The 27695-nt window shown below is 45.8% G+C and overlaps 1 protein-coding gene and 1 long non-coding RNA gene across 2 annotated transcripts in view; one reads left to right on the top strand and one right to left on the bottom strand.

The window, feature by feature from the left end:
• Window positions 1–9518: 9518 nt before the first annotated feature.
• KCNK17 (potassium two pore domain channel subfamily K member 17) overlaps window positions 9519–27695 on the top strand; it is a 43398-nt gene continuing 25221 nt past the window's right edge. Inside the window, exon 1 of the mRNA XM_068279644.1 lies at window positions 9519–9943. Coding sequence (XP_068135745.1) covers window positions 9722–9943 — 222 coding nt within the window. The 5' untranslated portion in view covers window positions 9519–9721. The remainder of the gene's footprint in view (window positions 9944–27695) is intronic.
• The window catches only part of LOC137570957 (uncharacterized), a 45373-nt gene continuing 37642 nt past the window's right edge, over window positions 19965–27695 (bottom strand). Inside the window, exon 3 of the long non-coding RNA XR_011031254.1 lies at window positions 19965–20090. This is a non-coding gene — a long non-coding RNA (uncharacterized lncRNA). The remainder of the gene's footprint in view (window positions 20091–27695) is intronic.

Genomic DNA, 27695 nt, shown 5'->3' with positions numbered 1-27695 from the left:
ACTGGGCTGCTGCAGGAAGCTTCCTTTTCCGATTTCTGCAGCGGCATCCCCAGCACCCCTGCGGCTGTGACTCAGCATGTACGTTCCTCCAGCCTCCCCAGGGGGACATGCCCGTCCCAGAGCAGTTCTTATAGGTTGAGGAGGCGGGTCTAGTGGGCGTCAGCTGACACACTGGTCAGCTGAATTAAAAAGGGGGCTTAGTGCTACAAGTGAGACAAGACCAAAGCTAGAGAAGCGTGTAATTGGTACAAAATTCTTCACTTTATTATATCAAAAGGGGATAAAATTGAAAACTGGACGTCAGACAGAAATAACAGCCCTCCCACCCACCAATAAAACCCACAAATTCCAGGAGCGAGGACCCAATGTATCAATTGGTGATAATAGATGAGTAGGTGTAGCTGTAGGATCACACAGCATGTCACTTCAATTCACGGAAAGATATTTGGATGCAGTCCGAAATGCCACCAGATGTCCTAACGCAATGTGGACACTTAATGAACTGGCTGGAAACGAGTCCCACTCGCAGACTCCCAGATTAAGCAAGGCAGACAGTGCATGTAGCAAATAGCTGGCAGAGAGAGGGCGACAGATATGAGGCAGATGGGCATGCATAAGCAAGGCTGTGGGTATATGGCTTAAGGGCACAAACTGTTCTTATGGATGCAAATTCACCATACATTGCCCATCATGCTGCCCAGTACACTCACAGTTCCTGAGTCTGCCCGGACCCTCCTCAATAGCGCTCTGTCCCATGAAAGATGATGGCTTGTGTGTGTCCGAGATCGCGCTGGTTCCAGGACGCCAGCCCGCCAGAAGGATGAAAGTCCTGCGGGTATTGGCGTCCTTCCGCGCGAACACTTCCGTGTTTCAGCTTGCACGTAAGTTCACGTGAGAGGAGATGTGTAGTGGGTCCTCAAGCTCCGCCCACCGACCGGTTTCGCGCATGCGCGCTTCCTCAGGGTGTAATTACACCATGGCTACGGTGTGCATTTTATGCCCTGACTCAAACGATCCGCCTCCAAGGCGGAATAAAAGCAATTTGTGCCGAAACAGCAGATACAGAGCAGCAGCTGCCCCAGCAAGGGAATAGTAAGTCAAATAAAATAAAAGGATATTAACAGGAATAATGGAAAGTAGAAGTATTTAGGTGAAATCATGCCATATTTATAAAGCAATGATTAATAGCAGATAGCGCATTGGTAGCAGAGTCCCACCACAGAGAAGGCAGAGCAAAGACCATCCCCAGCCACTCGCAAAGTTATAACTAAAGGGCTAACTAAGGGAAATCAAACGAGAGTCTAATGCTGCATACACACTTGAGATAAAAGTCTCTGGAAAAGGCAAGATCACAGACCAATCATACCCCATTCCATGTAGTATGAGAGCCATACTCTACACCAGAGGTCCCCAACCTGGGGGCCGCGGCCCCCTGGGGGTCCGTTGGCAGATTTCTGGGGGGCCGCGGCGGATCTGGCCTTTCTCCCTCTCCCCCCAGCGGCCGCCGTTCCTGATACCTTATGAGCGGCAGCCGCTTTCTTCCTTATATTCCCCATGGCCCCTCTCGCATCTCGTATTACAGCAGCGCTTGCTGTGCGACTGCTGTAAGGAGGGAAGGAGGCGGGGCAGCGTTCCCATGGTAACGGCGATCGCCGCTACAGGAAGCCGCTGCCCTATTTCCTACCCTTCCTACAGCAGCCGCGCGGGAAGCGCTGCTGTAATACGAGGTGCTGCAAGAGGAGAGGAGCTATGGGGAACATAAGGAAGCGACTGCCCGCTCGTAAGGTAACAGGAGCGGCGGCCGCGCGGGGGGAAGAGAGGAGAGGCTACACTGGGCTAACTGTACTGGCGACACTGGGGCAGCGATACTGGGCTAACTATGCTTGCTATTCTGGGCTAACTATACTTGCTATTCTGGGCTAACTATACCTGCTATACTGGGCTAACTATACCTGCTATACTGGGCTAACTATACCTGCTATACTGGGCTAACTATACCTGCTATACTGGGCTAACTATACCTGCTATACTGGGCTAACTATACCTGCTATACTGGGCTAACTATACTTGCTATTCTGGGCTAACTATACTTGCTATACTGGGCTAACTATACTTGCTATTCTGGGCTAACTATACTTGCTATTCTGGGCTAACTATACCTGCTATACTGGGCTAACTATACCTGCTATTCTGGGCTAACTATACCTGCTATACTGGGCTAACTATACCTGCTATACTGGGCTAACTATACCTGCTATACTGGGCTAACTATACCTGCTATACTGGGCTAACTATACCTGCTATACTGGGCTAACTATACTTGCTATTCTGGGCTAACTATACTTGCTATACTGGGCTAACTATACTTGCTATTCTGGGCTAACTATACTTGCTATACTGGGCTAACTACTGGCTATACTGGCGTAACTACTGGCTATACTGGGCTAACTATACTTGCTATACTGGGCTAACTGTACTTGCTATAGTGTGGTAACTGTACTTGCTATACTGGGGTAACTATACTTGCTATACTAGGCTAACTATACTTGCTATACTAGGCTAACTGTACTTGCTATACTGTGGTAACTGTACTTGCTATACTGGGGTAGCTATACGTGCTATACTAGGCTAACTGTACTTGCTATACTGGGGTAACTACTGGCTATACTGGGGTAGCTATACTTGCTATACTAGGCTAACTGTACTTGCTATACTGGGGTAACTACTGGCTATACTGGGGTAACTGTACTTGCTATACTAGGCTAACTGTACTTGGTTTAGTGTGGTAACTGTACTTGCTATACTGGGATAACTGTACTTGCTATACTGTGGTAACTGTACTTGCTATACTAGGCTAACTGTACGTGCTATACTAGGCTAACTGTACTTGCTATACTGTGGTAACTGTACTTGCTATACTGGGGTAACTATACTGGCTATACTGTGGTAACTGTACTTGCTATACTGGGGTAACTGTACTTGCTATACTGTGGTAACTGGACTTGCTATACTGTGGAAACTGTACTTGCTATACTGTAGAATCTGGGAAAAAAGGGGGGGGCTGCTGCCGCCGACACTAGCCACGCCCACTCACCCCCCCCCCCCAGGGGGGCCCCGGGGAAAATTTTGGTCGGGATAGTGGGCCCCGGGCTCAAAAAGGTTGGGGACCCCTGCTCTACACAGTCTATTCTATGGAGCTGCACTCCCCATCAGATAAAATCTTTGCAAGATGCTGCACACAAAGATGCCCGTACACATTCAAAAGATCAGTATCTGCAAAAGATCTCTTCCTGCAATAGATCCATTCCTTCAAAATGCATTCATAGTCTATGAGATCTGCAGATCATCATACACACCTTGTTTAGCAGGCAATCATCTGCAGATCATTTGCAGATCAGATCCAACAGGATGGATTTTCAGATCTGCAGATGATTGCCAGATATGCAGATGAAGTCTGTTAAACAAGGTGTGTATGAGGATCTGCAGATCTCATAGACTATGAATGCATTTTGCAGGAATGGATCTATTGCAGGAAGAGATCTTTTGCAGATAATGATCTTTTGAATGTGTACGGGCATCTTTGTGTGCAGCATCCTGCAAAGATTTTATCTGATGGGGAGTGCAGCTCCATAGAATAGACTGTGTAGAGTATGGCTCTCATACTACATGAAATGGGGTAAAATTGGTCTGTGATCTTGCCTTTTCCAGAGACTTTTATCTCAAGTGTGTATGCAGCATAATACCCACTCTCACCCAACAAAAGGGAACACTTCCCTCTTGTCTAATTAACAGAGGGGGACAAGGGCAAGGACCAGAGCAGGGGCAAGTGCGGGTGAATCAAAATAAATATAAATATTAAAGGGCCTCACAAAAAGCATTGCAGCCCAAAATCTACATTATGCCCAACTGGGGCTAAAGTGTGAAGCTTTACACTGGTCAGCTGACACTTTTCTGCTGGAACCTTTGCCGATTGGCCAGTTCCTTTTCTGGGCTGGTCTGTGATCTTTTCCACCTGTATATAAGCTCTGTTCATTCAGTTGCTCACTGCCTGTGATAGCAATCAGTACACTGGTTTTGCTGGGCACTTTATCACTCCATGATAATAATATTGTGTTTCAATGCGACTTTCATTATTGTATTTCAATGCGACTTCCAGACGGACTTAGGTACGATCTTAGCTTTCGTGACCACTCTCTCGCCTAGTCCTTTGCACTGCTGCCATCTGATCTGACGTGTATGACCTTAGCCTGTTGCCGACTGATTCTGCCTAGCCCTTTGTACTGCAGCCATCAGATCTAACTTGTATGACCTTAGCCTGTTACCAACTCTGATTTTGCCTAGCCCTTTGTACTGCAGCCATCTGATCTAACGTGTATGACCCTAGCCTGTTACCGACTCCGATTCATTCTGCCTAGCTCACCGTACTGCAGCCAGCTAATATTGTGTATTGGTCCACATAGCACCTAGCGTGATAGTAATATTCCCTCATGAATGATAGATTTAAAAAAGTCCCTAAAGCAACTATTCATGCATTTTTTAACCGATTTATTTTTACAAGTGTTTTTTTTTTTGGGGGGGGGGGGGGGGGGGACTTTGGAAGTGTAAGTTTTTAATTTTATTAATATTGTGTATAAGTGTATGTGTATGTATGTGCCTGTATGTGTAATTTTACTTTTTTATAGTTTTATAGGAAGTGTTCACTTTTTGTTTTTACATTTTACTGAACTGTGGCAGCTTCCTGTTTTATGAGTGGACGTGGCCACTGATCGCGGTCATGTCCATTCATTCCAGGCAGGGCCGGATTTACCATAAGGCATTGTAGGCACGTGCCTACAGGCGCCTGATGGTGGAAAGGCGGCTCACTCTCCTCCCTGAGCGTCTCCCTCTCTCCTTCCCTATGCAGAGTCCTGCTGAGAGTTTAAATGAGAGGTTACTGACCCTGCTCTTTCCACCGATGAGATCTCCCTTCAGTCAGGGGCACCTCTAGTTACTTAATACTGAGGTTTCTCTAGCTACCTAATACTTGGGGGCACCTCTAGCTACTTAATATTGAGGGTACTTCTGGCTGTCTAAAACTAAGGGGCGCCTGTAGCTCGGAGCAGTGCTTTTCAGCGCTGCTAGATTTGGGCGCAGCCGGCACCTCCATAGACTTCAATAGGAATCACTCCTATTGCAGCGCTCAGTGAGTAACGTCGGCTCTGTCAGAAGAAACATAATACATAAATACATAAAACATAATAATTCGGCCTCCAGCAGTCGCTGGAAGCCGAATTATTTCATTCCCCCACTATCCATGGCGGCCTGGAGGGGGAATAGTGATTAAATCGGCCCGGACTTGTGCAGAAGCAGGATCAGCTATATACCGCTGTATCCTGCGCCCAAGTCTACCGGCGCCAATTTCAAATGTACTCCCTGTAGCTACCTATGACAGGCAAGGGAAATAAAGAAGTGACAGCTGGGGCAGCCAGCACACTTATGGTAGGATTTGGTGGGGGTTTGTAGGTTAATGGAGGGTGAAGTCTAACCACTTCTGTGCCACGTGTTTTTTTGCTGATCGGTGCTGCGTGGGCTCTCCAGCCCGCAGCACCGATCAGATAGCAGCCAGGCCGATCAGACTTCCCCCTTTTTTCCCCACTAGGGGGATGTCCTGCTGGGGGGGTCTGATCGCCGCCGGCTGCTTGCGCTTGCGGGGGGAGCTCTTCAAAGCCCCCCTCCGCAGCGCTTCCTGGCCTCCTTCCCTCCCTCTCCCTCCCCCTGTGAGCGGCACAGGACGGATTTCCGTCCTGCGCCTGATGGGATAGGCTTTGGCCAATCAGAGGCCGGGGATCCCCGATCTCCTCTACGGTGCTGCTGCGCAGCAGCGCCGTATATATGTAAACACCGGGGAAGATCTTCCCCGTGTGTTTACATTTACCCTGCGAGCCGCGATTGGCGATGGAAATTGAACGGGAATCGGCCTGCGCTGTGTGGGCAGCCAACAGATCTCATTCAATCAGTCTCTTTGTCGATCTGCCCATACATTGCTTGTACCTTTAAAGAGCACTTTCTTCTTCAGCGGGAAGCTAAGCAACCTATGCTGATTACATTGTCTTTTCTTTATGTTTCCTTATCAGCCACAATTAGTAAACATGCCTTGCAATGCATGCTTCAGAGAAGCTGAACAAGGAGAGAAATAGTCACTAGATACTTTGAAATATGTAATGTAGCAGCTATGAAATAAAATGCAATGGCAGCTTTCAGAGCAGATAAACTGTACTGGAAACTTGTCATTTGTAAACAGAGGAAATTACTTGTGCACAAAAGCACAAAATATGTTAACTGCATGGGTAATAAAAAGTAGGAAACAAATTTTTATTGAATGTTATGTCAGAGTTTCATCCTGCTTTAACATCAGACAGGATATAGTGATCTGTAATATATGACAGCACGTCGGTCAATGACCGGCCTGTGTTAATGTAACTCCCTTATAAGGATGACCTAGCACAGCTAGTTTCCTTGTGCAGAATGTGTCATGTCTGTACTCCACCTGCCGAGTGTGAACCTTAATCATTGCCATCTCCACACCCACCACTGTGTATAGAGCTCCCTGCCACTGTGTATAGAGCTCACTGCCACTGTGTATAGAGCTCCCTGCCACTGTGTACAGAGCTCCCTGCCACTGTGTACAGAGCTCCCTGCCACTGTATATAGAGCTCCCTGCCACTGTGTATAGAGCTCCCTGCCACTGTGTATAGAGCTCCCTGCCACTGTATATAGAGCTCCCTGCCACTGTATATAGAGCTCCCTGCCACTGTGTATAGAGCTCCCTGCCACTGTGTATAGAGCTCCCTGCCACTGTGTATAGAGCTCCCTGCCACTGTGTATAGAGCTCCCTGCCACTGTGTACAGAGCTCCCTGCCTACTGGTGGGTCAGCTTCCATCCTCCTCTTTCCTCTCATCATTGTACAATCATCTGTAGCATCCCCTTCCTACCTATAGCTCAGCGATGTAACTTCCATCCCTTTTCCTCACCTGATACAGGCCACGCCTCTGGCACTCACCTTATAGCTTCTGTTTCCCACCATGGAACTCTGGTGAGTATTTTACCTCATCTAGTGCCAGGCCCAGTTTGTCCTCTTCTGTGCAGCGGCCTCTTTGTGCAGCATCATATCACTGGGATAGAGTGTGTGAACCAGGGCCGGATTTACCATAAGGCATTGTAGGCATGTGCCTACAGGCTCCTTATGTAGGACCCAAGTGTCCCCCTACCCATTGGGGGGGCTACTTAATACTGAGGCGGTGGCACATCTAGCTCCCTATACTTGGGGTGGGGGACACATCTACTACCTAGATTAATGAGGTTACTAAAGAGGGGAGGAGGGATGCCTTTCTAATATGGGGGTGTGACCTGAGGTAAGGAGCGGGGTTTAGGGCGCCAGAACGCCTGTGTCTACAGGCTCCTGAGCTGTAAATCTGGCTCTGGTGTGAACTGCAATGAACAACACTGGACATAGACTTTAATACAAAGCCTGCATGAGGCGAGTTAGAATAATGTGATCAGTTACACCGCAGTGCTGTGAACAGCCCAGTGAGTTGACCTGCAGTATTACTGTGCAATGCAACTGAGCACTGTGAACTACTGAACTAGCCCTCATAACATTGTTGTGCCGTCTGTTTTCTGACATATAGGAGAAAAACGCATTCCAGGGTCAACCAGACATCGGATATCACACAAACCCGGTATCTTCAGGTGACATTAGGAAAGGGGTGGGGCTTTTGTACGCACGCTACATTCTTGCCCAGGGCGATCAGCTGCCTCGGCCGCTTGTAATCTACAGTGTGTACATAGCTAGATAGCTTCAGATACATTCTACAGGGGATGCATTCACATTTTTGCAAATACTGTATAGGTTATACGTTTCATGTAAGTGACGGCGGCCCTTATTTACTTCACTTTTTCTCCTAAGTTTTCTCCTAGGAGATAAGCTTTTATCTTCTGTTTAAAATAACTTTTCAGCACTCTGCAATTTAAAAAGTACCTAAAAGTATGTGAAAAAGTACTGCCCAAAGTATTCCGGTAACCATAGTAACTGGTGCCTATTAAAAATGGCACCCCAGTCTTATGTGCATAAAAAGGGCGCCGCTGCGCCGCATAAATATAAAACAACTAATATAGCTTGTTGTCTTTAACTTCCATACCAAATTTATTGATTACAATAACCCATTACTCAACAAATAATAATTTGGAAAACTGTGTAAAGGCGGCCACACACCATACAATTTTTAAAATATCTGTTCAATTTAAGAATTACAATCAATTTTTCTGACTGATTGTAACATTTCAAAAAATATGACCAATGTACCACACACCTATGTTCAATTTTTCCCCAATTATGATAAAAATGATTGGAAACTGACAAAATTGCTAGGGTGTGTATATTAATAAATTGACAATCTAACACACACCATACAATCTTTAGAAAGATTAAAGAAAAACATCTGGCATTCCGGATCGATAAAAATCGAAGAAAACGGGAAATCCGATCTGATTTTTCAGTCGAATGAAAAAAAAAGCTTTCGATCTTTTTCGAGGAGATCCGATCGTTTTTATCGAATTGCTGTAAAATCTGATCATTTTATTGTATCGTGTGTGGCCACCTTAATTGTTTCTAAAACTGTTCCCTATGCTTTCTCAGAAAAAATAATTTACATTTCAACTTTTTTCCACAAGCAGTTTTCGTTATTCTCAACTATGTTAGAAATGATTGTTTTTTTAACAAACACACCTAAACTTATATAATATATATATATATATATATATATATATATATATATATATATATATGTTTATTTTTATATTTTAATGTCACTACATCGTGCACATGATGTCATACGCATGTGTAGAGTGCTCTCGGGCACTCATATGCCTGCACTGTAAAGCCCGACTCCGGCAGCCCAGAAGAAGGTCCCGGGGGCCTATAGGCATAATGCGGGTGGGGGGTTTCAGAAAGTAAAATATCGGTAAGTATTTAAGATCACTAAGATATTTTACTATGTGAATGAAGCACTACAATATTGGTAAATTAAACAATATTTTATAAATTGTACTGGTGCTCACTTTAGTAAACGTGAAAATCGAGGTTACAGTGGGGAATCGTAGAACTGTATGGTGTGTACCAAGCAGCCTTTGATGAATTGATAACGTGCTAGGTACACACCATACAATTTTCTGTTAGATAATCAAACAGAAAATTGTATGGTGTGTACCTAGCATAAGGGCAGTCACCGCTGTACAGATACATTCTGCAGGGTGATATATCTGTTGTGCAATGACAGTTTATGTGAAGGTGGCAGGCAGGGCAACTCTACAAACTTCTGTTTACATCTGTTCTGCACACTTCAAGGACAGCAATAGAAATGTTAGCAGCAGAGAGATACAAACTTGCTACTGGGGAAGGAATCCTCTGCTTCTAGCCCTGCCCACTTCCCCATACTTATCTGTCATGGCCCCTCCCACCCCCTGCTGGGAGCCTCAGAAGTTCCTTGCAGTTGCAGCCAGACATTGACTATTACACAAGCTGTAGCATACAGAGATGCTGATGCTCCCTGACAGAACTGTACTGCCACTGTGACAAGCTGGTTGCTATGGAGGGACTCTGCCACCAAATGTCACTTGGAGATAGCCCATTCTCTCTCACAATAGCCTGACTGGCTGTCTCCCCCACCCTCTTCCCCCCCAACCATGGGTGACTCCTGCTGTGGTAAACCTGTACGATGTCATGTGCCTGTCACCCTCATCCTGCTCATCATCTACTTCTGCTACCTGCTGCTGGGTGCCACTGTCTTCTGGGCACTGGAGAGGGAAGCTGAGCAGAACCTGACCCTCAGCTTCCAGCAGGACAAATGGGAGCTGCTGAGAAACCACACCTGCATGGACAACAAGACGCTGGAGCTGTTCATCAAGGTGAGAGATGCACCACACACACCGATACTGTACAGTATTACACAGGGGTCACTGTGTACCTGTATCTTATACAGAGGGGACACACTGCACAGGGTTACTATACAGTGGTCACTGTGTACCTGTATCTTATACAGAGGGGATACACTGCACAGGGTTACTATACTGTGGTCACTGTGTACCTGTATCCTGTACAGAGGGGTGTATACCACACAGGGTAACTATAGAAGGTCACTGTGTACCTGTATCCTATACAGAGGGGATACATTGCACAGGCTCAATATAGAGGGGTCACTGTGTACCTGTATCTTATACAGAGGGCATACACTGCACAGGGTTAATATACTGTGGTCACTGTGTACCTGTATTCTATACAGAGGGGTGTATACCACACAGGGTAACTATAGAGGGTCACTGTGTACCTGTATCCAATACAGAGGGGATACACTGCACAGGCTCACCATAGAGGGGTCACTGGGTACCTGTATCCTGTACAGAGTGGATATACTGTATCTCACAGGGTCACTATAGAGGAACCACTGAGTACCTGTATCCTATACAGAGGGGATACACTGCACAGGGTTACTATACTGTGGTCACTGTGTACCTGTATCCTATACAGAGGGTGTATACCACACAGGGTCACTATAGAGGGGTCACTGTGTACCTGTATCCTATACAGAGGGGATACACTGCACAGGCTCACTATAGAGGGGTCACTGTGTACCTGTATCCAATACAGAGGGGTTACACTGCACAGGGTCACTATAGAGGGGTCACTGTGTACCTGTATCCTATACAGAGGCGATACACTGCACAGGATCACTATAGAGGGGTCACTGTGTAGCTGTATCCTATACAGAGGGGATACACTGCACAGGGTTACTATACTGTGGTCACTGTGTACCTGTATTCTATACAGAGGGGTGTATACCACACCGGGTCACTATAGAGGGGTCACTGTGTACCTGTATCCTATACAGAGAGGGGATACACTGCACAGGCTCACTATAGAGGGGTCAGTGTGTACCTTTATCCTATACAGAGGGGATACACTGCACAGGCTCAATATAGAGGGGTCACTGTGTACCTGTATCTTATACAGAGGGGATACACTGCACAGAGTTACTATACTGTGGTCACTGTGTACCTGTATTCTATACAGAGGGGTGTATACCACACAGGGTAACTATAGAGGGTCACTGTGTACCTGTATCCAATACAGAGGGGATACACTGCACAGGCTCACTATAGAGGGGTCACTGGGTACCTGTATCCTGTACAGAGTGGATATACTGTATCTCACAGGGTCACTATAGAGGAACCACTGAGTACCTGTATCCTATACAGAGGGGATACACTGCACAGGGTTACTATACTGTGGTCACTGTGTACCTGTATCCTATACAGAGGGTGTATACCACACAGGGTCACTATAGAGGGGTCACTGTGTACCTGTATCCTATACAGAGGGGATACACTGCACAGGCTCACTATAGAGGGGTCACTGTGTACCTGTATCCAATACAGAGGGGATACACTACACAGGGTCACTATAGAGGGGTCACTGTGTACCTGTATCCTATTCAGAGGCGATACACTGCACAGGATCACTATAGAGGTGTCACTGTGTAGCTGTATCCTATACAGAGGGGATACACTGCACAGGGTTACTATACTGTGGTCACTGTGTACCTGTATTCTATACAGAGGGGTGTATACCACACCGGGTCACTATAGAGGGGTCACTGTGTACCTGTATCCTATACAGAGATGGGATACACTGCACAGGCTCACTATAGAGGGGTCACTGTGTACCTGTATCCTATACAGAGGGGATACACTGCACAGGCTCAATATAGAGGAGTCACTGTGTACCTGTATCTTATACAGAGGGGATACACTGCACAGGGTTACTATACTGTGGTCACTGTGTACCTGTATTCTTTACAGAGGGGTGTATACCACACAGGGTAACTATAGAGGGTCACTGTGTACCTGTATCCAATACAGAGGGGATACACTGCACAGACTCACTATAGAGGGGTCACTGGGTACCTGAATCCTGTACAGAGTGGATATATCTCACAGGGTCACTATAGAGGAACCACTGAGTACCTGTACCCTATACAGAGGGGATACACTGCACAGGGTTACTATACTGTGGTCACTGTGTACCTGTATCCTATACAGAGGGTGTATACCACACAGGGTCACTATAGAGGGGTCACTGTGTACCTGTATCCTATACAGAGGGGATACACTGCACAGGCTCACTATAGAGGGGTCACTGTGTACCTACCTGTATCCAATACAGAGGCGATACACTGCACAGGATCACTATAGAGGGGTCACTGTGTAGCTGTATCCTATACAGAGGGGATTTACTGCACAAGGTCAGTATAGCGAAGCAGGTTGTTTTGGCACTGAAGCCTGAACCGGGCTTCTATAGCACTAATTATATAGTGTGTACCCCGCACAAGGGTAATTAGGGGTTCTCCGCGTTGCTACCACTCGGAGGGGGAATAGTACAGGCATACAGGTGGGGGATAGGAGTACAGCCAGTAGCAAACTTTCCATGACGCTGCATGAACAACATGGGTAAGACGGTGTCTCCCCCCCAATCCCTGGTGTCCGGTGACCCTCTCCTCCACCACCACAGTCCCCAGACCGGATCACCCTTGTTGCATGCCCAGCACAGCATGCAGCAGAGACCTCAGCGGTGACCCACAGACAGAAGAGAAGCTCCTCCTAGTAGCGGTGCATATTCAGGAAGTACTTACCAGGGGTATCGCTCTCCTGTCTCACTGTCTGCGGGTCACTGCTGAGGACTCTCCTGCATGCCACGCTGGGCTTGTAACGAGGGCAATCTGGCCCAGGGACTGTGATGATGAAGGAGGGAACCGTCTGACTCCGGGAGATAAAGAAGCGGTGCTGGGGGGGGGGGGGTGCTGGGGGAACAGGCTGGCTACCTATACTGGGGGCACCTACCTGGCTAACCTATACTGGGGCAACTATACCTGGCTATCTATACTGGGGCCACCTATACCTGCCTATTCATATTGGGGTGCCTATACCTGGCTTCCTCTACTGGGGGCATGTATGCCTGGCTACCTATATTGGGAGCACCTATACCTGGCTACCTATACTGGGAGCACCTAGGATTACAGATGTGTGTGTGTGGGGGGGGGGGGGAGAACACTACTACACTGAAGTCATACACTTATGATTTTGGGGGCAGCAGAAGAGGCTTTAGTTATGTTTCCTTTAGTTCATATAACCTCCGTTTGCCAAATTTTGTTGGGAACAGAAGCATGAATCTTGGAAACCATCCACAACCTTTAAATACATTTTCTGTGGGAAATTGTAGTGGCCAATCATCAATCATGTCTGAACCGGAAAGACTGACAGCGCTAGCGAAAATAACTGATAAACACTTTCTGTATTGTGCTCCTAATTCCAGTATATCCTGCATGGGAAACCCTTGTCTAGATTAAGGAAGATTAAGTTCAACAACATGAGTTCTCCCGTAAGGGAAATGATGGGGAAGCATCAACATGTGACCAATTTGTAGCTCTCTGATTGGCTCTGGCTGGTCAAGTTCATTTGTAACTTCTGCTAAAAGTGGAGGCAGAAAAAGTGCATGATCACACAACTGCGATCAGCCAGTTAGAAACATACAACTTAATCCCATTCCCCATTTAATAATTTTTCCTTTAGAAAAAATTATGAACGATAAACTGATCATCTTGAATCTAGAATGAGCAGCTTCTCAGCACAGTGAGGTGGGTTTCTGCCCCTCCCAGCCACGATGCTGAATGAGCTCTGATTGGCTCGAGGGCTTACCTACAGGGCTGAATCTTTCTATTCAGGAAGTAGCAGCCAAGAATCATGTGACCTTAGTTTTAAATTACATTTTAATGTCCTTTCATGAGGAAACATTTTTGCGTAAACTTATCTCGGGTGTTTAGAGAGTGGCAGTTGAGAAAAAAAGTTCAAGCGATAAGGACTATTCTAGTCGAAAACGGCTGGTGAAGAAGAGAGGTGAAAGACGTGTAGCATGCATAGTCTGCAGCAACAGAAGGGCAATAACAAAAAAATTACAACTGAATTCAATGCAGGTGCATCACAAAGCGTATCCCAATGCACAACAAGACAGATGTTGGAAAGAATGGGCTTTAGCAGCAGGAGACCATCAAGAGTGCCCTTGGTATCACAGAAAAGTAGGAAAAGACGCCTGCTATGGCTCTTGCCACTGTGCTGGATCGGTCTCACATTGGTTTGAGGAACATCAGTCAGAGTTGATCCTGCTTCCATGGTCAGCTCTGTCCCCTGACCTCAATCCTATTGAGCATTTGTGGGACAAAATCGAAAGATGACTTCAAAGCTTGGAAACGCCTCCATCCAATCTGACCTAACTTAGAGCTGCCATTATGTTAGCATGGGCATCTGTGATCAGAGCTATGTTAACCATCCCTTTATTAGAGGGTGTCTCTAATTTTTTGGCCACTCAGTGTATAAATGTGCTTGAACTGCTGGCCAGCCTTTAAAAACGGGATTGTCACCCTAAAAATCAAATTTCAACAGCAACTGGTTTGAGTGTATTAAGTTATAAAGATGCTAATCATGCATTCAAAACTTTTTCTGCTGCTATGGTTTGGAGTTGCCACATACTTTAGGAGCACTGGCCCTTTAATAGTCAGTGCCAAACAGTTGCATGCTGGGGGTTCTATTTATCTATAATATATTCCTCCTCTTCCATGTATTTCCCTGCCTAGCTTCCTATCTGAAACACCATCCTCTGCTGACTTGTGTTTTCAAGCAAGACTGAGGTGACCCAGCGATTGGAGGAGAAAAGAAAAAAAGTTAAGGGCAGAAATGACATCAGGATTTAGCCTCAAACTGTGGGCAAAAGACATGGTTCCCACCAGGAACAGAATTCTCTTCATTTACTATATAAAATTCACTGAAATCAAAACGTGGACAGTACAATACGTGTTATGTAAGTAGATCAAGTATTTATTATAAATGTGGTTTTTTTTTCCCTAGCATAGTATGGCTAATTCTACTGCATTAAAGTGGACCCAAACTAAAAATACAAAATTTCAGAAAAAAAATCTTTTTTCTAAATTATAATAATAAATAGCAGCCTTTTTTCAGCTGCATGATGACAGATATAAAATATTTTACATTTATTGGAGAAACCCCTCCCTTCCTTTCATATTGCCGGCAAATAATCCGGCAAACTGGTGGAGTAGATGGTGTCCGGCAAAGGGGGAATTGCTAATGGCTGCCACCTGTATAACCCTAGTTATGCAAAGAGGAGGGTAAAAAGCATGCACTGAAATGCTCATAGGCTTGAAGGAGTGTTTATTTATCTTTGTATGTGTCAGAGTGGTGCAACTAAATATTTTGAATTAAAAAAATGTTTGGTTTGGGTCCGCTTTAAGTGTAAGTAACTTTCTTGTGTGAATTTGGAAGGCAGTGAGCTAGTGCTGGAACGTTTACTCAAGAGTAATCTTTGGTATCACTTTCTTATCTTTATATGTTTGCCGTTTCGTAATTTTATTATTGCGTTTCATGTACAGATTGGATACTTTCTCTCGGGTGCCGCTTGGCCTATCAGACTGCGGCCATTATCACCCTTGTCCAACACGTGTAGCGATAAGCTGGGCTGCAGGATAAGCTACCTGGAGAGACTGCTTTGCTCTCAGGCTAAATGAACAGCCGGATGTAGTGGGAAATAGGCTAGCGGACAGAAAGCAAGACTTGCTTATGCAAATTACCAGCTGTGGCTGCTCAATGTTTGGCTAACGAGCTTGGAAATGGGACAATCAAATGCAGTCAAAAAGATAGCATTTGGTCACTCCACTGCCTAAAGCTCAGCTCAAATGACTGTTAGCGATATTGCCTTGTGAAAGTTTTAGCAGTGATCGCTGTATAGACACTGCGTGCAACACAAAGGGTAGGATGAATGGGGGCAGAGCCAGATCACCCCAAAGACAACTTAGGCAGTTGGCTGGTCCCACAATGCATTTTCCTTTATGAGTCATGACTGTGGCTGTAAGACTCCTGCAAAGCATTGTAGGACATGTAGTTTCTTAGCTGGAGGGCCAAGTTTGCCCATGCCTGGCCTAGAGAGAGACCAGGGGCCTGCTTGATGATGCCACCAGATAGCTTAAAGAGAACCTGAACTGAAAATAAAAAGTCAAAATAACCATACACAGGTCATACTTACCTCCTGTGTAGTCTACTATTAAATCCCTTTCTCCTCTCCTGCGTCCCGTTTGTCCACTGTGATCAATGGAAATCTCTGTCCTCCATTTTGAAAATGCCCATTACCCCATAACAGCTTCCTGGTCAGCACACTGTTAAACTGTAATATCACCCACTTGAGCCATAGGGAAGCATGGACATTACCTTGCATATTTAGTTGAAACTGACAGCTGCCGATTTATAACTGACAGTAACTGGTATATTTCAGTTCTGACAAAATATTGTCAGATCTGGGAGGGATCACTGTAAGAAGAAAATGGTGAGCCTCTGAGAGGAGCTGACAGTGAGGTTAGTATGTAATATTCATTTGCAGCTACGTCATGTGTTTATTTTAAATAATTTTACTCCCTTCAGGTTCCCTTTAACAATAACCTGTACAAGTGCTATAAGCAATCACAGGCAAGCGACTTGCCAATAAAATGTTTGCTTGTGTCTGTGGCTTCAGCCAAGAGATGGTGTGTGGATCCGTGCCTGCAGATAGGAGTCACATGCGTCAGCCTGTTTGCAGTCTCCAGGAAAGCCCCGGTTGGTTGCTCCTGGTTAGGTGCGGTTCAACTTACAGCAGAACATGAATGTTTACTTTCCTCCAGCGTTTGATCCTCTCATCTCTTTAGTCACCTTTTTTTTTCTCAGAGCCAACAGTAAAATAATAGAATGATCTGTTTGTTTTAGATGAGGCCCGCTTCTGGGATAAAAAGATGGCTGCACTGGAACAAGCAGCAATCCTCTGCTAATGCCTGCTGATTGCCCGCCCCTCGGGATTTACTGAGGATCCCTGCATACGTGGTCAGGGTCATATCAGAGTATAGCAAATGCATCTCATTTTGGCGCAGGGCGGGCCAAATGACGGCTCTCCGGCGGCATTAAATACTATTTCCCCTTTGAGTTGTCGCAACTTGGAGGGAAATTTAATTCGCGTTCTGGCAGCCGCGAGGGCCCCAAATAACCCGTATGCAGGGCGCATAGCATAGCAGTGCTGCTATTATGGCTCGCAGCCTCGTCGTTCGGAACCGCGTGCCGTAATGAACTGCACCGGAGCATAGCAGGAGGCAGGAAACCGCAAACCAAGTCATTTGGTGCCAGTGGTGCGATGTAAAAATGGGCACTGTATTATTGCAGCTATCCCAGTACCCAGGGGGCAATTAGGGTGCCGCTGGCAGCCAGTGTATATCGGGCTTAGGCTGCTGGTGACCGTTAATGAGCAAAGAGTAGTGTGCTTACAGTGGTAAAGGTGGTGGTTATATATCAGCGGAGATTGTGATGGGCAGAGGGGGGTGGGACATTATGGTTATGCAAATGTAGAGAGAGGGTTAGTGTGAGAATAGGGTTAGGTTTAGTTGTAATTATTGGCAGATATTGCGGCAGGGGAGGGGCCGGTTACAGTTAAGTGGCAGGGAGGTTGGTTAAGCATCAGCAGGGAGGTAGGTTAGTGTTCGACATTGTCAGGGTGGTCGGTTACAGTTAGGCATCAGCTGGGTGGTCGGTTAGGGTTAGGCATTGGTGGGAGGTTGGTTATGGTTTAGCATCGGCAGGGAGGTCAGTTGGGATTAGGCATTGGCAGGGACAGGGGCGTCTCACCCACCAAGCAAGTACAGGCGGTTGCCTGGGGCGCCATGAGGTGGTGAGGCGCATTCCCCCGCCGCTGCTACCGTGACCATGGTTTTTTTTTTTTATATTATATTACCTCCCGGCTCATTCCCCGATGCTCGGCACGCTACCATGTGCTCAGCAGTGCCTCCACCTCCACTTCTCCCCAGCCAATAGAGCAATCAATACTGCTCTTCTCTGCCAGGCTCCTTGTTTAAAGCCGTGCCCCTTCTTCTCAGTAGCCACATAGGTAAAGTGTGTACCTCGTGTGGCCCAGCCTTCAACTCCGCCCCACGCCAGTCAAACCAGGAGCCAGCGGCCAGCCAGCTTATGCCCCCGACAGTCTGACCCCCCACCTGTGTCACTGGCTGCACACAGACACTGGAGCGAGACAGCCAGGGGACAGATGCAGTCACAGAGAGAAGAATGTGATGTGTCCGTGTTGGAGCCCCGCCCCCGCACAAGACAGCAACACAGCCCGGGAGAAGGGACGTTTCTGCTCCAGACAGATGATAAGCTGCATGCACAGGCAGAAGAGAAGGTATGCAGGCAGGCTGCTAAGAACACTTCCTGTCCTGTGTGCAGACTCCCAGTACTGTTATAACTGCTAGAATGTGCCCTGCTGTTTTGTTACTAGAGTTTTCTTTGAAAGCTGGTTAGGCTGTAGGCTGGTAAAGCTGTAAACCTGTGCTTTAGTGCTGTGCTGTCTCTCCCTCTCTGTTCCTCTGCACCCTCTTCCATCTTATGCTGTCTCTACCCCTCTCTGTTCCTCTGCACTCTCTTCCATCTTATGCTGTCTCTACCCCTCTCTGTTCCTCATCACTCTCTTCCATCTTATGCTGTCTCTCCCTCTCCCCTCTGTTTCTCTGCGCCCTCTTCCATCTTATGCTGTCTATCCCTCCCCCTCTCTGTTCCTCTACCCCCCTCTTACATCTTATGCTGCCTCTCCCTCTCTACTCTTTCCCTCTGCTCGTATTACGTGTATTTTCTGGTAAAACGCTTCCACATTACGATTATTTTCTGACAACGCTGCCCCATTACGATTATTTTCTGATGAAACGCTGCTGCCCTATGATTAATTTCTGGTGAAATGCTGCTGCAATAAGTGTATTTTCTGGTGAAACGCTGCCACCTTACGAATATTTTCCGGTGAACTGCTGCTGCAATAAGTGTATTTTTTGGTGAAACACTGCCACATTATGATTATTTTCTGGTGAATTACGATTCTGAATTACGATAATTACTATTATTTTCTGATGAAACACTGCCGCATTATGATTATTTTCTGGTGAAACGATGCTGCATTATGATTATTTTGCTGGGGGGGAGGGGCTTGGGGGGGGAGGCGCCACAGGTTTTCTCGCCTGGAGTGACAAAATGACTAGAGGCACCCCTGGGCAGGGAGCTTGGTTAGAGTTAGGCATTGGCAGGGAGGTTGATTAGAATTAGGCAATGGCAGGGAGTTTGGTTAGGGTTAGGCATCGGTGGGTGGTTGGCTAGGGTTTAGCATCGCCAGGGAGGTTGGTTAGAGTAAGGCATTGGCACAGAGGTTGGTTAGAGTTAGGCATTGGCAGGGAGCTTGTTTAGGGTTAGGCATTGGCAGGGAGGTCGGTTAGGCATCGGTGGGTGGTTGGCTAGGGTTCAGCATCAGCAGGGAGGTTGGTTAGGGTTAGGCATTGGTGGGTGGTTGGCTAGGGTTTAGCATCGGCAGAGAGGTTGGTTAAAGTTAGGCATCATCAAAGAGGTTGTTTAGGGTTAGGCATTGGCAGGGAGGTCGGTTAGGGTTAGACATCGGTGGGTGGTTAGCTAGGGTTTAACATCGGGAGGGAGGTTGGTTAGGGTTAGGCATCGGTGGGTGATTGGCTAGGGTTTAGCATCGGCAGAGATGTTGGTTAGGATCAGGCATCGGCAGGGAGGTTGTTTAGGGTTAGGCATTGGCAGGGATGTTGGTTAGGATTAGGCATCAGCAGGGAGGTCATTTAGAGGTAGACATTGGCAGAAGGGTTGGTTAGGTATCAGCTGGATGGGGGCCAATTAGGGTTAGACATTGGTAGAGGGAAGGGCTTGTGTGAGAAAAATGTTAGGCCATAGTAAACTATTTATTAAAAAAGGAATTGTCCAGCAATGTTTTTTAAAATTGTATTTTTATGTTATGCCATTATTCTTTTTAAGATTTTACTTTTCGTGGCAGTCTCATGCTCTGCTCAGATGAGACTTGAATTCAACCTGACACCAGTGTTCAGCTGCTGCAGCAGCAAAAAATGAGTTTTGCATTTCCAGTGTCGATCTGTAACACAAACAGCAAAAAGGGGTTAAAAAATAAACCCTATTCTGCCCCGCCTTGCTGAGAACAATAGTATTGTTATTTTAAACTGAAGATAAAAAATTATCTCCTAAAGAGAAAACGTGAATAAAGTAACGTTCACTGCCTCTAGGTATACATACTGTATTGTATACCAGTGTTGCTCAAATCCGAATTCGGGAGATACCCGGATAGTTCTATCCGGATATCTCCTAGTAAACCTGTGCAGGGATGGGGGGGGGGGGGGGGGTCAATCTTACCTGTCTGACGTCTTCTTCTGTCCGTCCCTGGCGCCTCCCACGATGCGGTCCACGTGCATCACGTGACTCCAAACACTTCCTCCTTCAACCCGGAAAGAGGAAGTGTTTGGAGTCACGTGACCGCCGCGTGGACCACATTGTGGGAGGTGCCAGGGACAGACCGAAGAAGACATCAGACAGGTAAGATTGACCACCCCCCCCCCCCCCCCCCCCCGCACAGGTTTGCTGGGAGATATCCAGATAGAGCTATCCGGGGTATCTCCCGAATTCGGATTTGAGCAACTCTGTTGTATACTATAGATTGCATACTACTCCATCTCTTGTTTCCTCCCCATTCCTTTAGATTGTAAGCTTGCAAGGGCAGAGCTCTCTCACCCTTTTGTGCCTTGGAATTTTAGTATACATTTCGCTCATCATGTTACATTTGTCATTGTAAATTACTATGTCTACCAATTCTGTATTATGTACCAGTGCCTATATGCTATGTATACCATTGTCTGTATTATTATGTACCCCATGTTTGTTTCTGACTCTGTACAGCGCCACGGAATGTGTTGGCGCTTTATAAATCAATAAATGATAATAATGGACGACCACTTTTGGGAGGATCTGACAATCGCCTCACCGCACTTATAAATAGCCCCCTGAATATTTGTGCTTGGGCAGCTGAGCTCACATGTGGGGATTGTAAGGGAAGTCACCGCAAGGACGTTCACAGTAGGGCAGCTGCACAACCACTAATTTACTAACTTTTCAGCAATACTCGCTATGGTCAGATATAACCCAGTAGACGTTTTACTGCCAATCACACAGTGATGCAAACTGCTGTCATTTCCTCTCTAATGTCACCCAGGATAATGTGTGGCAGCGATTAGTCAGCAGCAGAGAAAGTCAATGAGATACAAATAATTTTAGCTTGCGCGTAGATTATAGGCCCCTTTTCGCTTGGATTGGAATTCTCTGTGTTGTGTTGCTCTGTTTTACTGCCGGGTAACGCAGCAGCAATGCAAGGCAATGAGGCCTAGCACACTTACAGCAATGCACCACAAACGCACAGGCCAGGTGTAAAACCGGCCTAAAGTGTACCTGTAGGGAAAAAAAAACTGCCCAAATTAAATACTTACCTCAGCAGAGGGAAGCCACAGGATAATTCCCCTGCCCTCCCTCCACCTCGCCGTTCCAGCGCTGGAACCTCTCCCTGAACTTCTTTGACAAGGGCTTGTCTATGGAGCATGCTGCACTGCGCAGATAACTTGCGCCTGTGCAGTAGCACGGAGCCCAGCGGGCTTGGCTTTTTTTAGCAAGCCTGAGCAGCGACTCCGTGCTACTGCGAGGGTGCAAGCCTGCACAGTGTGGCCGCGCCCGTTCACGTATGGGAGCACAGCCGCAAGCGTTTAGAGGGTCTCGGCAAGAAGCGGTGATCTGGAGGAGGACGTGGGGAGGATTCAGAGGCTCTCTACTACTGAAGTGAGTATCTAACATTTTGAAAAAAGGGGGGTTGCGCATCCCTAAAAAACATGCTGCAATTGACTGGTAAATCGCTCAGGCATGCACCACCTCTGTTAGGCTGAAAATGCATGCCCTGCGTCCAAAACAAATGCTACATTTATTATACTATGGAGGAACTTTGGCTTCCACTATAGTTCCCCCCCCCCCCCCCCTTTTCATAATTTTGCTAGTATGTAACTACCAGGTTAGCTGCTCCCAGCCTGTATGCCTGAGTTTCCCGTTTGCATGGTAAGTAATAGTAGTTATGCATATGATTTGCATCTGAATTGAATGCAAAGTGTTCAGATAGCTTATTAGAAGTGCTGCACATGTGAGCTGTTGGTTATTTCAGATGCAGCCTGTTGTGGCATGCACTGGCCCTCTCCTCGCTGTCCATTAAAATGTAAGTTACACATTTTTGCTTAGCTGCTCCCAAGGTTATACATATGTTGTTTTTAATTTAGGTTAGGCCACTTGCCCGGAGGTCTGCCTCACCGTGGCACAAGTGTCCAGTATACAGAGGCGTATCTAGAGGGGTGCAGGCATGGCTCTTGCCATGGGCGCCACAGCACCAAGGGCGCCATGCCTGCCCCTGTGCTGCACCGCTATGCATGCCCCTGTGACTCAGATTTCATATTAGATTAATTCTCTTATCTGGGGAACATGGGTAATAATTTATATATATATTAATATATTAATATATATATATATTAATTCAATTGCTTGCACACTGTTAGAAATTTATACATTTTAGTCATCCTGTTAAATCAAGTTGTAATCAGCAGTGCTGTATCTTGTATCAGTGTTCATATTTCATGTATATCATTGTCTGTATCATTATGTATCCCTTGTTTGTTTTCTTACATTGTACAGCGCCACGGAATATGTTGGCGCTTTATAAATAAATAAATAATAATAATAATATGTAGGGTGCACTTGGCTTAGTATTAGAAAAGAGGACAGAGAGGGAATAAGAAGAGATATTTCCAAAAAAGTAACTTCAGCAATATCCTGAGCGAAAAACATAGGCAACCATAATACATGTACGCGAGAAAGGATGCTGTTTTTAGATGAGAGGGGGGGCGCAATTTCAGTGTTTGCCATAGGCCCTATATTACCCAGATACGCCCCTGCCAGTATATTATACTTTGCATGCAAACTATAGTGGAAGCCAAAGTTCCTCCATAGTATAATAAATGTAGCATTTGTTTTGGACGCAGGGCATGCATTTTCAGCATCTGAATTGACTGCAAAGTGTGCAGATAGCTTATTAGAGGTGCTGCACATGTGAGCTGTTGGTCATTTCAGATGCAGCCTTTGTGGTATGCGCTGGCCCTCTCCTCGCAGTATCTAACATTTGCCTCCATTGAACTCACAAGTTTGCTTTAAAGAGAAGCTGTCAGCCGTACTATCTCAGGAAAAACACGCACGCACACACACACACACACACACTTTTTCTACAGTAAAAAAAAAGAGAGAATCCTTTTTAGCATTTCCCATTTTAAGTGTGACTATTTTGAATCCAATCCTGATGTCATTTCCTCCTTGAGGCTGCATTTCCACTTGTGTGGTGGGAATCGTCACGGGAAAAATTCGTGCGAATTCGCATGGATGACGATGCATGCGAATTTAACCATGGCAGTGCTGGTGTGATTGTCCATTGTTTCTATGCGTATTCGCATGAAAATTCGCATACCCAAACCGCATGCGAATTTCCTATTAAATACATTGTATGCGATTCGCATAGCGGTATGCGAATTCTGATGGCTCTGCCATGCGAATTTTTTCTGCACAGAAAAATGCAAAGGAATCCTGACAAGTGGAAACAGTCCCATTCACTTGTATTGCTATGCGAATTCGCATGCGAAAAAACGCATGCGAATTTGCGATAGTAGAAATGGGCCCTTACTCTCCTCTGCCTGATTGTGTATGCATTGCCCGCCCTCCACTATAGAAAGTGCATTGTCTCAGCATGAGAAATATTGGCCAATCAGAGAGGAACAGAGGTGTGGGAGGGGAAAACAGGAGGGAAAGAGGCTTCAGCGGAAGCCAATCAGGCTGCAGTAGTTAAGTCTGAGGGGGAAGTAGAGAAGCCAAAGAGGATAACCCAGCATGCCCTGCAACATTCTTTTTGTGTACCAAATTATGTGTGTACCAAATAAGAGTCAGGTAAACTGGGGAATAATCATTTATCAACAAGAAAAGTAATAGTGATTTTAACTTTTGGACTCCCTGATTAGCATCCTTATTACTTGTTTACCAGATAAAAATAAAGAATTGATTTTATGCCGACAGTTACACTTTAATGCAAATGGTTTGTGACTTGGAATCGGGCCAATCAAATTACACTTTCTGCTGATTCGTTGTTCAGAATCAGAATCAGAATCAGAATTCGTTTATTTCGCCAAGCACGGTTGGGCCGTGCCCGGAATTGGATTTGACACATTGAAGGCACAAAAAGAGTTATACAACAGAAAAGAGTAGTACACAGAGCAAGGGTAATACAACAGGACATGAGAATACACATTGACGTTTTATACACATTATCGTTTGATGTAGAGCATTTCGGGACTAGCAGGGACAGCAGTGTGTGACAGCAGGTGACTCTAGCATGACCTAAGCAAGGCAGATAACAACGCAGCCGCAGTCAAGGTCAGATGTTAGACTGGAGACGGCTACAGGGAGGGTCAATACAACGGGCAGAGTTCAAGAGTCTGATGGCAGTGGGGAAAAAAGTGTTCATACGCCTAGTGGTTTTAGCAGGGATGGACCGGAACCTCCGACCTAGTTTGAGTCGCCTGAAAAAAGCGTGGCCAGGGTGCGAGTGGTCACCCACAATTTTCATTGCTCTGTTACGCAGTCTGGTGTTGTAGATGTGATCAAGAGGGGGAAGAGGTTTCCCGATGATCCTCTCCGCTGCGCTGATGACCCTCTGAAGTTTGTATCTGTCACTGGTGGTGCAGCCAGCGAACCAGACCAGGATGGATGAGCAGAGGACTGACTCGATCGTCGCAGAGTAGAAGGACCTCAGAAGTTCTTGGGCCATACCAAACTTCTTTAGTTGGCGAAGGAAGAAGAGTCTTTGCTGAGCCTTCTTCTGAGTTGCGGTGGTATTTGCCCTCCAGGTCAGATCGTGAGAGATGGTTGTACCCAGAAGGCGGACGCTGGGAACCCTAGCGACTTCGGTACCCTCGATGTACATAGGGGGGTGATTACTGGCATACTTTCTGAAATCAATGACCATCTCCACGGTTTTGGCTGTGTTGAGAACCAGCCTATTCTCTCTACACCAATTGCAGACTCTGTCAACCTCCTGGCGGTAGGCCTGCTCGTCATTCTCACTGACAAGGCCAAGAATTGTGGTATCGTCCGCAAATTTGATGATTTTGACAGAGTCCGCAGTGGATGTGCAGTTATTCGTGTATAGGGAGAACAGGAAATGAAATGTTTGCAAACAACAGGCAGGCAGGAAGTCCTCAGATCTCCTCATGTGTTGATTTGGCACACGGTACATTAAAAGTACTCTTGCCCTTTAAACTTTGGAAAGAGATGAATCTACACCTCGGTCCGTTACCTTTTAATATGCCGATATTTTAGTTATTTGTGATTAGCAGGTCCACGAACTCACGTCTAATGAGGTTAAGGTGCGTTCTGTATCTCCAGTGTCATTACTTGGAAGGGTAATTGTGAAAGACGATGACCCCGATATAAAACTATAAAGTAAAATTCCAACGGAATTAGATAAACGTATTTACGACAAATCAGAAACTTCTGAATTACTTCCGGCTAACGGTCGTTACTATTATAAGCCGTCTTCTGTAAGGGCTCATTCACACTGGGGTGATAAGTGGCAGTTTACTGCTACTTGCCGACTCGCCAGCGATCGTTAAAGGCGCTAGTGTAATGTAAACTATATGGCATTGATCTCACTGCTAAAATCGCCCGCGATTCCCAGTAAACGCAAACGTGGTGGATGCAGCACTTTTTCACGATTTTTAAACGATTGCTATTGCAGTGTAAAAAAAAGCCACGCTAATCGCGATCACTCGAATATTGTGAAAATATACAATTAAGAAATTGGGTTTGGCGTGAAAAAAATCACAGCAGCAAAACGCTAGCGTTTTTTGCGACCCCCAGTGTGAATGGGCATTAAAAGGCGACTGTTCTTCTGTTCCAAGTTGTTCATGGCAGGCCAAAGGGTGGGGCAGGAACTAAGCGCCAAAAGATGGGGCGATCATGTGTTTAGACTGAGAGTAGGAGTCTGTTTGAACTGATGTTAAACCTAAACTAAATATTTGGATGTGCCATAGGAGAGCGACAGAGCTATTATTCTCTTCCTTTACACGGAGTACTGCACCCCGCACAGGATATCCATACAAGTGTTTGTGTTGCTGTTCAGAGATCAGTGTAAGGGGTATCTGCAGTCACAGGAATGTGACAGGGCAGCTATCTCTCTAGGATAATACGATTGTCTTCATCATACCTGGCAACTGTTGTCTAGAAACTTTCACAACTCTTTGTTATGCAGTTTGACCTTGAAGGACAACTGTAATGAGAGGTATATGGAGGCTGCCATATTTATGTCCTTTTAACCACTTTCCTGCCCCGTGACGAGTAACTATGTCCCTGCTAAATGCCATATCTATGTGCATGGACGTAGCTACTATGTCCCTCCCCGCCACGCGTTCCCGCTTGCCCCCCCCTCACTCGTTACCGCCGCCCGTTACTGCTGTCGGTAGCCCCTAGATAATGGGAACACAGTTCCCATTCAGTGATCTAAGTCCCTGTGTGAATGGCTGCAGCTGACTATTAGACGGCGCCGTCATTCACAAAATCCATCCGCGCAGTGCTTCCGGTTTGCATTCTAATAGTACGCGTACAGAAGACACCTGCGAGGGCATCTTGTGGCCAAATAGTAAAATTATATCTGCATTTTTTTTCCCAATAAAGGACTTTATTATATTTTTCCTTTTTAAATTAACCCCTGACTTCCCACACTCACCAATAGTTGGCAAAAAAAAAATGTACAAAAAAAAAATACATAGATAGTTACCTTAGGGACTGAAATTTGTTAGTATGCATGTCAATAGGGTATATTACTACTACATTATAAATTATGGGCTTGTAATCAGGGATGGATGCAAAACTGAAAAAAATGCACCTTTATTTTCAAATGAAATATTGGTGCCATACATTGTACTAGGGAAAAATTGTAAACGTTGCAATAACCGGGACAAATGGGCAAATAAAATGTGTGGGTCTTAATTACGTTAGCATGTATTATTTTAAAACTATAATGGCTGAAAACGGGGAAATAATGATTTTTTTTTCCATTTTTGTCTTCTTTTTCCTGATAAAACACTTTTAGCATCAAATAATTTTTTAGGAAAAAGTACCCCCAAAGAAAGCCTAATTGGTGGCGAAAAAAACAAGATTGTTTGGTTTTGATAAGTAGTGATAAAGTTATAGGCAAATTAATTGAAGGAGCGCTGACAGGTGAAAATTGCTCTGATTTTTTTAAGGGGAAAACCATTTGTGGTGAAGTGCAGTTGCCTGTCTGTCCCGCTGATCCTCTGCATCGAATACATTTAGCCATAGTCCCTGAACAAGCATGCAGTAGATCAGGTGTTTCTGACATTATTATAATTATTTAGTATTTATAACGTGCCAACATCTTCTGCAGTGCTGTAGAGAGTACATTGGCCTCAATTCACTAAGCTCCTGTCTTTAATAACTCTTCTGAGCTGTTTTACAGTTATCACCATGGTGATATAGTTGTGATAACTGTAAAACAGCTCAGAAGAGTTATTAAAGACAGGAGTTAAAGAGAACCTTTCCTGAA

The sequence above is a fragment of the Hyperolius riggenbachi genome, chromosome 4, assembly GCF_040937935.1.
Source record: "Hyperolius riggenbachi isolate aHypRig1 chromosome 4, aHypRig1.pri, whole genome shotgun sequence".
Classification (NCBI taxonomy): Eukaryota; Metazoa; Chordata; class Amphibia; order Anura; family Hyperoliidae; genus Hyperolius; species Hyperolius riggenbachi.
This window is presented reverse-complemented; position numbering and strand designations above follow the sequence as displayed.